The sequence below is a fragment of the Lycium ferocissimum genome, unplaced genomic scaffold, assembly GCF_029784015.1.
Source record: "Lycium ferocissimum isolate CSIRO_LF1 unplaced genomic scaffold, AGI_CSIRO_Lferr_CH_V1 ctg1020, whole genome shotgun sequence".
In the NCBI taxonomy this organism is placed as follows: domain Eukaryota; kingdom Viridiplantae; phylum Streptophyta; class Magnoliopsida; order Solanales; family Solanaceae; genus Lycium; species Lycium ferocissimum.
The window spans coordinates 235443-248467 of NW_026713197.1; the positions used below are offsets into that span (position 1 = coordinate 235443).

Consider the following 13025-nt stretch of genomic DNA (forward strand, 5'->3'; position numbering starts at 1 on the left):
CTTCATCCATAGCACTAAGGCATGTCAGATCTTCACCATTTAATGAATCAAAATCTTCTACATAGATATTCTTGAACCTTTTTGCTATCAACACCACTTCACCAGATTTGGGATTGGTGACAGCGCAAGAACAGGACAAGAACTTGACTTCATTTCCTTTATCACAGAATTGAGACATACTCAATAGGCTATACTTCAAACCATTCACATCGTACGCATTCTCAATTGCATGGGAGAGTGTCTTGCAAATTTTTCCAACACTAAGAATATACCAAGAATATATCCTTTCTTGTCGTTTTCAAAAGACACACTCCCACCTTTGAAGGCCTTGAGTGAGAGGAAATCATCCATTTTTCCAGTCATATTCTTAGAGCAGCCATTATCCATGTACCATTTTTGACTGCCTCCTCTCACTTCAGCCTGCAAACAAAGTCATTATATTCCTTCTTTGTCTTTGGATCTGTTTCAACACCAGCTTTATTTTTCTTCATAGGAACAAATGGACCATTAGATATGATGATGTCCCACAACTCAAAGTCCTCAGCCATGAGGTAGTCATGCATCCTTGTCTTCCACCACCCATAATACTTTCCATTAAATCTTGGTGGTTTTGTGCTATATTGTCCTTTCTTTAAGTTTGGTGGAGCAGCCATGAGAAAGATCTAATCTAGGTGGTAACCTTTTAGAAAGAACCTGCTCTGATACCAATTGATAGAATATATGAGTCCACTAAACAGTATAGACAATCAGGTTCTCTATATGCTCCCTTAAGTAAAAGACAGAAAGTAAATAACCGAAGATATTTATGTGGAAAACTCCTTGCACAAGGGATTAAAAATCACGACCTACCCCAGTAGGATTTTCAACTTCACTAAACTGAGCAACTTTAGATTACAACCTATTGCAACCTAGGAATTAAACTCTTAATCCCCTCCCCCCTTACAAAACCTTTATTATAAGCCCTTTACAATAACCCTATTGCAAAGACAATTCTTGAATAACTATAGCCAAGAAACTAAAACACACCTTGACTAACTCTAGCCAAGAACACAAACCGACAAACGTTAAAATCTGTCCTACTATGACACTTCTTGAAAGTAGTGCAGGATTACAAGTAAAGAACAAACAACAAAGACTCAACAAACCTAAAGACTTAAAACATCTTCAGTGTCGGGATCTGGTCCTTGAGTTTGAAGCAACCTTGTTCTTTAGAGGACCTTGAGAGCAGCGACGACTAGCACTTGAGAGAAATGTGATTTTCAGATTTGCAGGTGTTAGGTTAACCCTTGTAACATGTTGCTTATATATGAGAGAGCATGTGAGACGAGATAGAGACATTTCATCTCTGTGTTTGGCATCTAACAGCAATCAGAAAGCGCGGTGCATCTTTGCTTGCCGCTGCCAGCGAAAATGCGGCCGCTTTACGGTAGAAAGTTAAGCTGTACGACAACCATGGGGAACTGATCGCATAACTAGTCTCTATCTGATTCCTCAAATGTTTGGCAAATCATCAAAACACAAAATAGCATAACTTATCATAGAATAAGCAATCTACGTAGGTGTCTAGCACAAGGATTTAAGTATACAGATTGAATGTAAGAAATTCACATTAGTAATTGATTCAGACGTTACTATATTTGGGTATCAACCAATGACATTGCTATGTGATTTTTAGATTTAAAGGAGACAAAAGTCCAAAATTGTAGTCACTACATATATATAACTAATTTTATTAGAGGGACCAGGGTAAGCTGCAACAATGGAAATTTTGGAAAATAAATTTTACAAAAAGAACATAAATACTCTAGTTGTTTTATAAGCATGAGATCAACCAAACTAATCTGATGAGTCATGACTACAGAATTCAGAGGCCGCTCAAGAGAAGGCTAGTAAAACCTTTGTTCTAAGCCTCTCAAAATTTGGGGTCCCAAAATCTTTTAATAGTTATAATTTTATTTTTATGTAGAAAATATTGAAGTTTGTAGAAGAAAAATATAAGTACAAAATCCTTATAACAAAAGAAACAAAGAAAGATTGTTTTTTTTTCTTTTAATAGTAGAAATATTTTAGACCTTAAACTATTCAAATCTTCATATTAGTATAAAAAGTTTCTTATAACAAAATCCAAACCTTAAACTATTCAAATCTTCATATTAATATAAAAAGTTTCTTATAACAAAATCCAGTGTAATATATTGAATTTACTTGGCAGGTGTGGTCTATGTTCATAGAAAACTTTGTCAGTCAAGCCATTCATTGGATATATCACGACCTAATTTCACTAAGTCGCGCGGGCACCTCCTATTTCCCACCTCTGTAGGTGAACCCTTTTTTCCAACTCATCAATTCAACCACAATAAAGTAAATAGAGGAGAATAAGTAAAAGATTAAATCACATAAAATCATAAGTGTGGAATATAACTACACTCCCAAGGAACTGGTCTGACCAGTACAAGATCAACTAAGTAAATGTCTAGGAAATACAAGTCTCAAATGCTAAAACAACTGTCTGAATGGAAGAAAATAAAGACAGGGATAGAGAAGTCTCTGGACTGCGACTAGTTAGATGCTCACAAGCCAGGCTTCGAAAATCAATCTCGGAAGTAGAAGCGGAACCTGTCTCAAACTTTGCACCCCAAAAAGAAGTGTAGCAAGGTAGCATCAGTACAAACAACACATACTGAGTAGGCATCATAGGCCAACAACAGTTAGTTAACATATATAAAGGAAGAAACTGAAGAATAGAGATGCTCATAATCAAGTATAAGGCATAAGCACATATCCAAGAATAACGGCTCAAGTACCGAAATATCCAAAAAACCCTCAATGAATTATATTTAGATATAACCTATGGTGAATCATCTAAACCTAAGTCTTGCCAAGTTTTTCACAATTCCTCAGAATAACTAAAATCCCTAGTATCACCAACAATATTGTCCGAAACCTCAAGTCCTACCTTAGGAGGAAGTCTCTAATCCTCGAATCCGTTAATTCCCAAGTATATATTAATCAGACACACGACGATCTCAAATCAGTAACCAAACAGGAAGTCAATGTTCACAACACCGTACAAATACAATAAATAACCACAACCAGAAATCAGATGTATGAGTGAATGAAATATGAATGCAATGCAATGATACACACATGCTTCGGGCGGATGATGTCTACACTCCGACAGTCGTAACTCATGGGGGACCCGCGAAGTTCATGCACCTGCTGCGGCGCACAGCCCAATCCAAGTCAGTGTTGCGAAACATGCAACCCGATCCAGTCAGTATTGTAGTACGTGCAACCCGATCCAATATATATATATATATATATACACACACAAATATGAATGCATGCATGATATCAATGAATTATGACAACATATCAAATCAATCGTGCCACACATGGACACATCTCTCGATATCAATAACAAGTCAAGTTCTTTCCTCTGTCCAAGGTAATACCAATACGCGATGGATAGCTATATCCCAATCATGATAAGGCGACTAAGCGTCTAATCCCAATATAGGTATAAATGAGTGTATGCATGATAACAACCTAACAAGAACATAAGAATCAATCGTGCCACTCATGGACACATATCACAATATCCATATCTTAACTTACTTTCCCTTTTTACAACCTCAGTGATGATAAATACGCTCCCCAAATCATAAGACAATCACTAAGCATCAATTCTAAAATCAATCATGTGGCGACAAGACAACAAATCACAATAAGGCAACAACTCAATAGAACACAATAAGGCGACAAGCTATAGTCAACAATAATACCAGCCTAAGAATCCATCCCAACTTCATACCCGAAGGCGTAACATGCTGTCTCCCTTAATCACTAACTCTACATATGCTTTACTAACTGAAGTCTAACTATAAGGTAAGCTGTAACCTACTTGGAATGCCGAACAGGAGCCATGAATCGTCAAACCTTAGCCTTGGCTCTTTTTTGTGCCTCGAAATACTCAAAGTCTAATCATATTTGAATTCTACATCAGAAATCAAGAAGAACAATATCCTTAGTGCTATACTTCTAATTTAGGCGAATTCTAACCAGGGAAGATGGGGAAACAAACCCACAAGGGTAAAATGGGGAATTCTAAGGTGGAATAGGCAATTCATGGCTAGATGACCAAAATTCACTATTCAATTGCTAGAGTAACTCAAGATTAAGCCAAATTCAAAATTAAAGTGAAAGCCTCAATTTAGGTATAAACCCTAACTTTTTAATCCACAAATTAACCCTTAATAATGGAAGACATAGGCTTAACAATAATGAATAAGTCAGAATCTATGGTTATACTAGCCAATTTCATCAACAATTTCCACTTAGGAAGTCTAAACCCATTTTAAGAATTTCTCATGAAAATCCACTTTTTCCTCCTTGATTCTAGCATGGATTAATGATTAAGAAGGGAAAGTAAAGAATTCTAAGGCCAAGGATCTTACCTCTATGAAGAATATGGTCAAAAGCTCTCACATTCGCCCGAAGATGCTAAAGAAATGAATTTAAGAAGTGATAAGGGTTTTGGGGTTTTAACTAGGTTTTAAATAACAAATCTACCCTGTTAACCGCTACGACAAAAGGGCTGCTATGGCACATGCGCTGTGGCGCATGAGAGGCACGCGACGACGGCCTCAACTAAATATCACCGCTACAGCGGTCTATCACCAACAACTAAAGGACGCTACAGCCGTCAGTCCCTGTGTTGTGGAGGGACCGCCACGGCGCCCCTGGTGCCGTTATGGCACCTACACCAGGTACCAGAAAAATTTGCTTTTTGACTAACATCAACCCGAAATTCGTCTATCACTCGAGGGCCCAAAAATACAAACAAAATATGCACACATATATAAAAACGCGCTACGAAGTCACCTCTGGCCTGGGATTTCCCAACGGAGGTCTATTTTAACGAGTCCACCCCCGAACGGCCTAAAACCAACTTTCCAACGAAAGTCCCAAAACGCTACCAAGTGCATTGGGAACCAAACCGAACCTACCACCAAGTCATAAATGACCATCTAGGCCTCTCGAAATTGATGGAATTTTAAAAAAAGTCACCTTTATGTCAACTTTGTGTCAAATGATTTTTACTTAAAGGCTTTCTAAAAGTCACACTAAAACACGTCCGATGACCTCGGAAAACGATAAAAAAGGTAAAATAGTCAAAAGGGCGATAACGACCGAACGGGTCATTACAGGACAAGTCCTACGACATTCAGGAGTGTGTTAGAGTTTTGGGAAGCTACATGTCCAGGTGCATCCCGAAAGAAGATCTGGAGTGTTGTTCCTCTTAGCATAGCGTGGACCATTTGGAAAGAAAGAAATTAGAGATTTTTTGACGGAAAAAGAGAGCAGTTGCAGTCGGTGAACAACTACGTATTCATATTCAACAAAAAATAAAATATACTCAAATAATAACATTAAATAGACAATCTTACCTCAAGAAACCGATGTTTAATAGTGAGGTCTAGGTAAGTCTCTCTAGTTTTACGAGCTATCATGTCTGCTGGGCTATCACGTCATCAAGTAGCTTGTGTTCATTTTGCCTATGCATCTCCTTGCAGAGAACACGAAAACATCCACTCTTTCAACCTCTAGAACAAGAGTTAACTGAGCATGAAAGTTATCCAAATCTCCAAAATGATAACACAGCTTGCTAAAGTCGTCACTATGTCAGACATTGCATTTAGGGGCTGACATTTAGGGTTTTCAGAGTTATATTACAAAATGAATAATTTAGAATGAATTCAAGTTTTATTGGGAGGTTTAGGGTTTTGGATTGTAGGCACTGAGCCTCAGTTATAAGGAAGTCGTGTGCACTGGACCTCTGATTAAAGGGAGGGTGTAGGGTTTTGGATTAGGTGACTGGGCCTCTAATTATAGGGAGGGTCTAAAGTTTTGGATTGGTGACTGGGCCTCTGATTATAGGGACTGGATGCACTAGGCAAATGAATAGGGCCTTAACCGTCTTCTAAATAAGACCCTGGCAGGGTCATTTACAAATAATAAAAACAAATATTAAAATTTAACACATCGATTTTGTTTTGCATTACTGAATTTATTTTTTGTGCGGATTGCCCTTCAAAGGCACTGGTCTTTAATTCCCCCCCCCCCCCCCTAAATTGGTAGTCTTTAATTTCCCTCCCCTCCCTCCTCCCCTAAAATTAGTAGTATTTAATTTTTGCCTTTCGCCTAATACCTCGAGGTCCTGGGTTTGAACCCCAGCTAAGTAAAAAAAAAAAAAATTCTTAAGGCAGAGATTTGTAGCAAAATTAGGTCTCTTCGGGAAAAAGTTAGGCCTTAAGGCAAATTTTTACCCAAATTTAGGCCTATTTGGGCAAAAGTTAGGCCTTAAGGCAGAGGTTTGCAAAATTACAGCTAAATAAAAAAAAATTGCCTTAACCGTAAGGTAGAGGTTTGCCTTATGCCTGAACGCAAAACTGTGTCTTAAGGTAGACTTTGCCTTATGCCTGTCGCACCCCAACCTTGGTGAGGCGTGATTGGCACTGGGCACCTTGCGGGAACCGAGCGAACCAACTTATAACTTGCATCCTTCTCATCTCGAATGGTAAAAATACTGCTAAGGGATAAATATGAACATAATATCATGCATAAATATATGTGCAATGGGCTACGATGCCAACATAACTATTGGCACAACATAACTAAGCTATACACGGGAGCGTACGTAAAGCCTCTATGAACATGGTAGAAATATACAAGTCGGGACGGGACGACATACCCAAAATATATATATATATATATATATATATATATATATATATATATATATATATATATATATATATATATATATATATATATATATATATATATATATATATATATATATATATATATATATATATATATATATATATATATATATATATATATATATATGGTGGAAGATCCTTCTCGTCTATTTAAACTTTGTGGGAAGAGCTCATCGAATGCGGCACGAATGCAGCGTCCACAAAAAGGGACGTCAGTACGAACAATGTACTGAGTATGTAAGGCATGAATAGTAACATGATATAAAAACGAAGATAACAAAAGATAAGGTGAGTAATTATACCTCATACACTTTCTCAAACATCTGTCATGTAAATTGACTTGTCTATAGGAAAAACATTTCATATACATCCATACACAATATACACACATTTGCATTCACTTACATTCATCTGTCATATCCGTACCCGGCCCTGTCGGGACTCTGTGTCATGCGTACTCGGCCCTTTTGGGACTCGGTGTCATCAATACCTGGCCCTTTCTGGACTCGATTTCATCCATACCCTGCCCTTTCGGGACTCGATTTCATCCGTACTCAGCCCTTTCGGGACTCCGTGTTATCCGTACCCGGCCCTTTCGGGACTCCGTGTTATACCCAACTGATCAGTGGGAGTGCAATGCATACATACATACATATATAAACATAAAAAAAATATAAATGAAATCAACATCATAATTAGCATTATCATTATCACTATATCATTTCTTGAAGGATCAACCATCGTAAGATGAAATAGATAATGTCATGAGATTATCGAGAACCATGAACTTGGATAGCATTAGAAATAGAATCGTCATCGCTATATCTCACCTCGAAAGAGCAAGTATTATGAGGTGAGATCAATCACAAAGAATAGTCTCAAGACCATGGATAAGCTCAATAATATCGTAAGGATCATGAGATTCATAGATTTCTAGCATTTGTGGAAGCAAGGATATTATGGATATGACACAAAGGTTTATAACAAAAGAATCATGCCTTTAGAAAGAAAGGGTTTAGCCTTAACATACCTGGCAGCTTACTTTTCGACTTTCCAACCTACCTCCTGTCTTGCAATCTACATATAATGTCATTCATACTATTATTAGGCTCACCATCATACACTTATCTCAAGCCTTTAATTAAAATCCATTTAGAATCTGCCGAAATTCGAGCAGCATCTCCCCTGTTTATATGCCTAGCCCGAAATCATAATTCAACAACCAACAACAACAACAACAGTACCAACATCAACAACATCATTATCAAAACCAATATGCTCCATAAACATCTCACACGATGTTTATCCAATTTCTCAACCCACAAATTCATTACACGATCATTTAATAACTTTTCTTCCATAAATAAGCTTAAATCAATAATTATAAGGGAAGATTCATACCTTTCACCCGCTAGGACCGCAATATCTTCAATTACCACCTTGAATCCAAGCCAAGTTCCGCCACAATACGATATTATAATCACAACTATACGCTGTCCGGACCTAAATCCCGGGGTTTCACTTAATTCACGGTAAAATTTAGTGGACGGAGGTTGGGGGAAGGTTCCAGAATATTTGGAAACTTTTTTGGGGTGTTTGGTCTGAAAATAAGGGGGTAAGCCCCCTTTTATACTTGTCTAGAGTCGATTTGCACCGACCTAGAATTTTGCTGCGCGTTCGCCCCACCTTGGGGCGCATTCGCGCAGAGTAAATCCTCTGCTCGGATAGTCTGTCTTAAAATGCTCATAACTTTTGATCCCGCTATTGTGTGAGGGCCCACAACATATGGTTGGAAAACTATTTTAATTATCTACAACTTTAATTTTTGGAGTGTTTCCAAATTCCAAACTTATAATTGTGCTTTGGCCTCTTTAAGTCAGATCATCCGAAAACGTATCCTTAAATTATCCTTTTGGAGGGCTTATGCCCCTATTTTGCTTAAGGATCATTCTTAAGACTTGCTCAACTTCCCATGTACTACTCATATAACTTTTCATATGTCTTTTATAAAACCCCGGCATGTGGGCCCCACCTTAACTTACGATTACGAGGGCTATTCATCAAGTAACGTATTAACTGATTACACCATACGGTCTCCAAATGTCATATATATGTTATTATTGTACTCATATAATATAATCTTCATCCCTAATCCTTGTATAACTTTACTCTCCCTTGAGCTCATATTAAGTCGTCTACAGTTTTGGTAACGCGAAATTTTCCGGGGTGTAACAATGCCCGAAGGCAAAACGCTACATTAAGGTAGAGTTTGAAACTCTGCCTTGCTAAGCTAAACTCAACCTTGAGATTTTTTTTTTTGACTGAGCGGGGTTCGAATACGGAACCAAGGGGTTTTTAGCTATGGGCAAAAATTAAAGACCTCCAATTTGAGGGGAAAAAATTAAAGACCAACCCCGAATAAGAACAATCGTGAAAATTACCCTAACTGAATGCCGAATGAAGCAAATATTGACGATGATAGAGAGAACTAGGTCATTTCTCAATTAACAAGCTTTTAACGTCGTTCGGGCATCGCGCGGGTACTAAAACTAGTATTACTCATAACAAAAACAAAACAAAAAAACAAAAATTTCAAAAAGTAGCTACTAATCACCGCATTGCACTTTTAGGGGCATGTAGGATATGAGGCTAGTCCAAGATTACACTCTACACCAGAATGTCAAATGCATAAAAATTTAAGCTTTTGTCGTACACAACTTCACTATCTTATTTTTTTGGTGAACAACAAATATTTTTATTGCTCTTCCATCAAGTACCCGGTACAAACAGTAGTTCACATAAGAAAAGAAATAATTCAAAGTCTAATCTGTCTATCACTCATCTCTATCTATTCCCCTTCTCCATCTATGCTAAGTTCTTTGTGTGTTAGTCCCCCTGCACAAGTTTTCTATCCATGTCTTTTCCTGGCCATTTATTCTCCTATGCAAAATTTCTTGAGTTTTTAGCTTACACTCCTCCTTAACAGCTTCAATCAGCTTCCCTGGCATCAGTATTCTTCCTTCCTATAGTGCTTCATTCCTCACCCTCCAGATAAAATAGATCAGTTCAGTTAGAACTGCCATCACAAACTCTCTGCATCTCCTTCCTTTTATGAGCCTAGCCATTCTTTTCCACAGCCCCGTCATGTCTTTTTTCTGAATTCTCAGTCTGCATCACAAACTTCACTATCTTACATGTACGAATTCCATAAATTACCCTTTGAACAATAACTACCAATATAGGTAAAAGAATCATCACGTATATACTGTAGAATATAACAATTATAACTCCTGGAACTTTGGCATGGCCTCTGCCTACTATGATGAAGTGCGGAACAAGCTTATTCAGCATAGCAAAAAAACTAAGAAACATTGCCGCTATTACAAACAAGATTAAGGTTGCCAATGAAGGGCCCCATGCCCATTTCCCACAGATCAGGCACAAGGCAGACAAAATCACCAACATGCTTGATATGAATGTGATTGTGGCCGCACTAAGGAAAAGAAAACCTTCTACTGCAGCACTTGGAAATGTCAACAACTCAAGGATGCTAAGGTTCACAATCTTGACATGTTCTACGTGAGGAAAAACTTCATGAAAATTAAGAAGAGCTGCATATGCCCCTCCTGCAATAAACACCATGACTGTTAACAACAAAGACAATAATGTTTGCACTTCACTCCTTATTGATCTTGTAGAATCCTCCTCTGGTGCTTTCAATATCTGATTGCTAGACTTTTCGTGGGCCTCTGCGGTGCTTGTGCCACTTTCACCAGCGGAATCTAAGGCGGGCTTTGTGAGTTCAACTGGATCTACTGTTTTTGTCTTGGCCTATGTTTATATGTTAAAAAAAATTAAAATGTGTCTACATAAAAAGATGACACTTATATGAATTCACTGACTTCAGATCCCAAATTATATATAGCTAACTCTAATAGACATTTGTGTTAGAAAAACACAAAATCATTCTAGTATAGATAATTATTTTTATTTTAGGCTACCAATATAAAAGCATGTGCCATTGCCACTGCAGTGTTTGCCACCTTCACCAGGCGGTCGTATTAAAATGGAAGTAATTAATTGGATTAGAAAATAACTAATGCAATTAACTATAAAGTCAAATTTTGCGACCATAGCTTTAATATATGCTCATTACTGTTAGTTGGTAAAATATTGTAACTTTATTCTTACACTAAGTAAAGTGTTTAAATTTTACTAATATAGCAGGTGAAGTTGGTCAGCTGCTTTAGTATATTTCTTACTTTGCAAGAAATGGAAAATTTTAAAAAATATACAGCCCAACCAACATACTACACACACGTAGTCAAAAGTTTTACGCCTGCATTGCCAATTGTTTTTGTAGTGTTTATACAAGGTTATATAATAATATACACTTACTGTAAATAATTTATCAACTTTGTATAAAAGTACACAACAAGTGTTTATACACACTTTTACATTGTTATATAAAATATTGAGTTTGTTCTCCTACTAACTTCAACCACGAAACTCCGTCCAAAATGGTCAATCCTCATCCAATAGCTTCAAACTTTAACCACAAATTCAAAATAACATCTCTGATGAACCCATATCGTCAATTTATCAAAAGCTCAATAAATCACAAAACCTATTTGTGAGTTATCAAGCTTTTGAAAAACCCAAAAATAGAGTTTTTAATTTTTTTTACTTTAGTTGACCCAAAAATATTTAGATCTGTGATGATAAACATGAATATCACTTTTAATCAGTTTCTAAGCATTAAAAAATAAAAATCATAATAACAATTAAAGAATTAGTATATCTTCCTAACTAAGTATTTTAAATAATATACAAGATGGGCTAAATAGGGTAAGATCTGAAAATATGTGCCCGTTTCGATAAATAAGCTTGAGCCAATTAATATATATATATATATATACACACACACTGTAAAATCTCTAAAATTAACCCCTTTATCAAAGGTTCGTGTTCGAGCCCTGGGTATGGAAATATCCTTGATAGGAAACGCTTCCCTCAAACGTGCCCTACGCTGCGCAAATCCAAAAGTAGTTGGGCTCCAATATGGATACCAAACACCGGGTGGAGCAAAAACAAAAAAAAACCTTTACATTGGACATAATATAGACCAAAACATAGAAATAATTATTAAAACCCTCTCCCGGCCACTAAAATAAAAAGGAAAGAGACTGATCGAGAGAGATACCTCAAGGACCTCATTTTCTTGAACGTCCGCATCGACCTTTATTGCCACCTGCATTTCTTCTTGTTTGGTTTCAGAGGACAACTCAATGTTCATAGCCATAACAATAATTGGGGATATATCAAAAAGAAGATTAGAAGGAATTTGGAAATAGATTAATTTGCTTGTTACTATCGCTCAAACTTTGCTCTAGATAGATATGGATTTAAATAAGAGAGATGCATGAAGTGCCAAAATTGCATGGAAAATTTCAAGAACTGGTAAGTAAATTTCTATGCACTGGAAATCACCGCGTACAGTTTGTGGAAAATTTGAGCTTTGCAACGCGGAAATAAAAGATGCCCATTGAAGTTTAATTGAATTTACTTTATTGGAAAATTGTCCATTGCAGATTCCTGTAAATTTCTTCACATTTCGCGGTCATACTAAGAAGACATTGGGATATGAATTGATTAATATCTGGAAAAAAAGAAGAAGTAATATTTGAAGTTGAAAAGTGATATTTAAAAGTTGAAATTATGTTTGAACATGCATTTTATTCAAAATTACATTGAAAGTTTCAAGCACGGGTAAGTATTTCGAAGCCAAATTTCTATGCACCGGAAATTTTGAACTGTGCAACACGGAAAGAAGGTTCCCTTTAACTTGGCCAAGAGGCAAGGGTAGTATAAAGAGACGGAACCGGGATTTGAACTTTATAGTTTTAGATAAGGGTGTCAAGTGGGCCGGGTTGGGCCGGGCTGGGCCATTTTAAGGTGGGCCACAATGGGCCGGGTCGGGGCCGGGCCGGGCCGTAAGTTAGGGGGCCGGGCTTGGAGAGGGAAAAGGGTGTCCGGCCCAGCCCACCTCGGATAGGGGCTACACCTCGGGCTAACCGGGCCGGGCTGAGTTATAGTTAGTGAGCCGGGCTTTTTTTTTTTTTTTTTTAAGTTCTAACTTCTAATACAAAAATAGACATTTACATCTAATGATAAAATTGCTAAATTAAAAAAATGTTTAGTCGTCGTCAAATTCAAAAAGCTAGCCGTTGTAAATTT

General features: G+C 37.1%; 1 protein-coding gene and 1 long non-coding RNA gene across 2 annotated transcripts; both read right to left on the minus strand.

The window, feature by feature from the left end:
- Positions 1-2376: 2376 nt before the first annotated feature.
- LOC132041437 (uncharacterized) lies at positions 2377-5937 on the minus strand. The gene is made up of 2 exons (XR_009411044.1): positions 5443-5937; positions 2377-2620 (listed from the first exon to the last, which is right to left on the minus strand). It is a non-coding gene; the product is annotated as an uncharacterized LOC132041437 (long non-coding RNA).
- A 3552-nt stretch (positions 5938-9489) lies between these two features.
- LOC132041434 (uncharacterized) lies at positions 9490-12290 on the minus strand. The gene is made up of 2 exons (XM_059432148.1): positions 11992-12290; positions 9490-10619 (listed from the first exon to the last, which is right to left on the minus strand). Exons 1-2 carry the CDS (start codon positions 12088-12090, stop codon positions 9906-9908), a joined length of 813 nt encoding a protein of 270 aa, XP_059288131.1. The 5' UTR covers positions 12091-12290; the 3' UTR covers positions 9490-9905.
- Between the last annotated feature and the right edge of the window lie 735 nt (positions 12291-13025).